We start from the raw sequence: 4,032 nt of genomic DNA, 5'->3' as shown, positions 1-4,032 counted from the left end.
ACATACATCGAACCGTACAAAACTAGTGCTATTCGGGATTTATCTGGGGATGGGGGGCGGGGGAGGGGGAAGCGGGAGGGCTGCTTTCTGGATAAGCAACTGGTTTTCAGCAGCAGAAATACCGACGTGGCTCGCTGCGTAAATGGAAGGCGGCAGAGCAAAGAAAACGCGACGCGCTTCGCTGAACAATTTATTTCGAGTGTCGGATTCCTCCTCGGTTTCTCCGGCTGCAAAACTTTCGAGGCTCTTTCCCCTTCCAGTCTGATTTCCAGTCGGCGGTACCGACCCGTGTCTCCCTAGTATAACGTTATGGGGGGAGTGCTGTAATTGTTAGCGCCGGCAGAGTTATAATTTTGGAAATCAAGGTCTAACCCCTCCCTGGAGCGGAGGGAACGACTGGAAATGCAACAGCTCCAGCGGAATTTCAAGTGGTCGAACAGACCCACGAGTGTGCCTGGGGAAAACTTTGTCCAGCCGGCACCCGAGGCCGAAGAGGTTTGCTTTCCCTCCCTGGCTGAAGGTCCACCGAGAGGGGCGAGGCCGACGTAGGGTCCCTTTCTCCGTTTTTAAATTTTAATTTTTAAACCGTTTTTTCTGTGAGCGGTGATGGGAAAAGCACAATCTGCGAAGCGCCGGGCTGGTTTTATTTTAATGAGAAGCCGGGGAATTCGGACACTGGCTCACAGCTTGAGAGGCCGGGACACACTTCAGTCCCCTCTAAGGCATTCCCCCCACCCCGTCCCCCCAGCCCCTAACGTGAAATATTGGGATGGACTGGAAAAGCGTGAGGGGGAAGGACAAGCGGCCCGGCAGCTGAAGGAGCCCTTCGCCACCCGTGCCGTTGTTGCCGTGTAAATTGCCGCTAATTAACCGAGCCGTGTCACGCTTTACTCTTTGAGGAGCGAGCGTTCCGCGTCCCGAGGCTCCGCAGCTCCCCGAGGTCCGAGCGAGACCTAGACGGGACGGCAGGGCAGAGGCTTGCCCTCCCGCTGGGGAGGGGGAGAAGCGGAGTTCAGCAGCGGTTTTACCCCTCTGCTCCCCCTACTCAGCCGCCGGCAGACTGCAGCCCCTTCTCCCGCCGGGGCCCGCGTTTGTCGGGACCGAGTTTGCCGGCCGGCCGCCCCGGGAGGGGGGGTGGGGGGCTCGGCGGGGAGCCCGGGCCGCCCCGTCCCGCAGGCTGTCGGAGTGGCGGGGAGCACCTTCCCTCCCCGGCCCCTTCCATCTGAGCCGGCCCCCGGTTGAGCCCTTTCACATCGCCTCTCCGCCACCGGCGATATTTAACGACGGTAAAACGCTCTTACCTGCCCCCCGGCTCTCAAAGACTCCGACTGCACGCGGTACAAACACAGACGGCAGCAGGGCTGTAGACACGGAGTCGACAGGGGTTCCGCGCCGCACGCCTGCCCTGGCCCCCAGCATCCTTTCCCCCGGGAGCCCGGGGTCCGGCCTCCCCACCCACCCCCCACCCCCCGACCCCCTGCCATTCAGGAGTGCACCAGGACGGAGTGGAGGGAGCTCTTCCCCTCGGGGCTGCTGCCCGCGGTCTGTTCCAGCAGCGCGGGGGCGGCGGCCGGGGGAGCGGCGGGGCAGATCGGCGAGGCGGCCACCGTCAGGGCGGGGATGGCCGAGGCGGCGGCGGGCAGCGCCGGCGCCGGCTTAATGGGCACCGGGACGGCGGGCATGGTCTGCGCCGGCGGGTGGCAGAGCGCCTTGACGGGCACGCTGAAGGGTCCGTAGTCGGGGGAGACGGGGACGCCGGCCACCGGGTCCATCACCCCCACGTGCGGCCACATGGAGCCCACCACGCCGCTGAGCTGGCTGGGCACCGGGTAGCCCAGGTGGTGCATCACGGAGGCCAGCGGCAGCCCGCCGGCCTGCAGCACCCCCTTGTAATCTCTGCCGATGATGTTCTCGATGGCGAAGGGGTGCTTGAAGCCCGAGGGCGGGCTGCCGCCGTAGGGGGAGAACTGCGGCAGCCTCCCCACGGCGGCGGCGGCGGCGGCGGCCACGGCCGCCTCCGAGCCCGCCAGCCCCGGCACTTTGCCCGGGGGTGCGGGCGGGGGAGGCGGCGGGTGCGGGTGGAAGTAGTGGACCATGTGCGGTGGGGGCGCCAGGGGCTTGCCGAGGCCGCCGCCCCCCGCCCCGCCGCCGCCTCCGCCGCCGCCTCCGCCGCCGGGCAGGTGATGCTCGGGACGCAAGACCTTGAAGCGCTTGCGGCGGCGGAGGAAGCTGCCGTTTTCAAACATGTCCCCGCAGTCCGGGTGCAGAGCCCAGAAGCTGCCCTTGCCCGGCTGGTCGGGGCGGCGGGGGATCTTGATGAAACAGTCGTTGAAGGAGAGGTTGTGGCGGAGGGAGTTCTGCCAGCGCTGCGTGTGCTCCCGGTAGTAGGGGAACCGCTCCATGATGAACTTGTAGATGTCGCTCAGCGGCAGCATCTTCTCGGCAGAGTGCTGGATGGCCATGGCCGTCAGGGAGATGTAGGAGTAGGGCGGCTTCTGGTCGCTGTACGAGCTCTTCCCCGGCCTGGGCATCGCCGCCCCGCCGCAGCCCTACCGCGGCCGCACGGCCCCGCCGCACCGGGTTCCGCTCGCTCTGGCCCCCGCAGATGGCGGGATCGGGATGCCGGAGAACGGCGCTGCCCTGCCCTGCCGCCGCCGCCGCCCACTCCTCTACATCGTGGGCGGCCCACGCGCGACCGCCCCGCCGGTGGGGTCCCCGCACAGCTCCCGCGGACAGCCTTGCTTCGCCCCGCCGCTCCGCCACTCGCCTCGAGGGGGCAGGGGGCAGGTCTCGGCCCCCGCTGGGGTCCCCCCGCTTTTCCTCCCGAAGGCCGCCGAGCCCCAAGCTCCCCGGGCTTCCTGGGCTGCGCGGGAGCCGCCGCTCCGCACGCACCGAGGGCTCGGCGACGGGAAAATGCCCCGGCCCCTCTGCGGAGACGGGGAGGAAGGAAACGAAAACGCTCCTCTCACCCCTCCAGTCTGGTGTCCCCTTAAAAGTTTGCGGCGGGCGGAGGCGAGGGCCGGCAGGGAGAGGAGGGGAGCGGGGCGGTTGCCGCCGCGGCTGTGGCGGGGCTGGGCGCTCCGGCGTGATTTTGTAAGGACGCCCGAGCGGGGAGACCCCCGCGGCTCCTGCCCTCCTGCTATCACATGACAGCGGCTGGGGGACCCGGCTCCCCGGCTCCCCTCTCCCTCCCCCCTCCTCAGCAGGGCGAGGTGGAGCCAGGGGAGCCGAGGGAGCGCCGAGATTCCCTTGCCAAATACGGCTCAACAGTGGCCCGAGAGGGGAGACCCCCCTTCGCCCCCCTAACCCTTCCGCAGCCCCCCTGTCTACTTTCTTCCCCCGTGGCCCCTCGCTCCCGCACGACTCCGGCTCCTAGCAGGGACCGCGAAGGGCTCCCCCCCCGCCGAGCCCCGAGCCCCTCCGCACCCCCCGCCACCGGGAGGTGGAAAACGGGCGAGGTCCGTCCGCCTCCTCCCAAGGGCGAGTCCTGCCGAGCATCCTGGGGAAACGGGCGTCGAGCCAGCCCCGGGAACCGGCAAGAGGAATAACACGGGCCCCTCGGAGCATCATTTCTTGACACCCTTTCCAGTAAGGTTACAAGGCTACAAGCCCAGCGCAACAGCCAGAGAGATGCAAAAAACAAACAAACAAAAAACAAACAAAAAAAAAAGAAAAATCCAACTCTCACTGCCGGCCGATAGAAACCGGCGAAGGCAGCAGCCGCAGCCCCCGCGTCGAGCCGCGCTGCGTAGGGCCGGTGAGGATTTAGACCGGCTCGTTAGCGGGAATCCACGAGCAGCGCAACAATTCGCATCTGTCCTGCCAACGTGTCGTGCGGGAGCAGGCAGGCTGCGGGTTTGGGGCGAGGAGTGGGGGAGCAGGCTCCCTTCGGGGCTGCTGGGAGAGACCTTGCCCGACGGGGAGCGCACGCCAGTGCTCGGTCAGCCGGATGCTATAGGAGGTGTCGGCGTTGCCGACTTTTATTGGCAAAATAGACCTGGTTGAATAATAAATAAAGGGCTGAGAGAGCCT

The 4,032-nt window shown here is 66.9% G+C and overlaps 1 protein-coding gene across 2 annotated transcripts; it reads right to left on the bottom strand.

The window, feature by feature from the left end:
• Positions 1–1,484: 1,484 nt before the first annotated feature.
• FOXB2 (forkhead box B2) lies at positions 1,485–2,531 on the bottom strand. 2 transcript variants are annotated; one of them, XM_086770926.1, is made up of 2 exons: positions 2,171–2,531; positions 1,485–2,038 (listed from the first exon to the last, which is right to left on the bottom strand). In XM_086770926.1, the coding sequence occupies exons 1-2, from the start codon at positions 2,529–2,531 to the stop codon at positions 1,485–1,487; spliced, it is 915 nt and encodes a 304-aa protein (XP_086627052.1). The 2 variants fall into 2 exon arrangements, with proteins under 2 accessions (XP_086627052.1, XP_086627051.1); XM_086770925.1 differs by having other exon boundaries at positions 1,485–2,531.
• Between the last annotated feature and the right edge of the window lie 1,501 nt (positions 2,532–4,032).

Source organism: Chlamydotis macqueenii, chromosome Z, assembly GCF_036417535.1.
Source record: "Chlamydotis macqueenii isolate bChlMac1 chromosome Z, bChlMac1.mat, whole genome shotgun sequence".
NCBI lineage: Eukaryota > Metazoa > Chordata > Aves > Otidiformes > Otididae > Chlamydotis > Chlamydotis macqueenii.
Note: the sequence above shows the minus strand (reverse complement) of the source record. Positions and strands in the feature narration are given on the sequence as shown.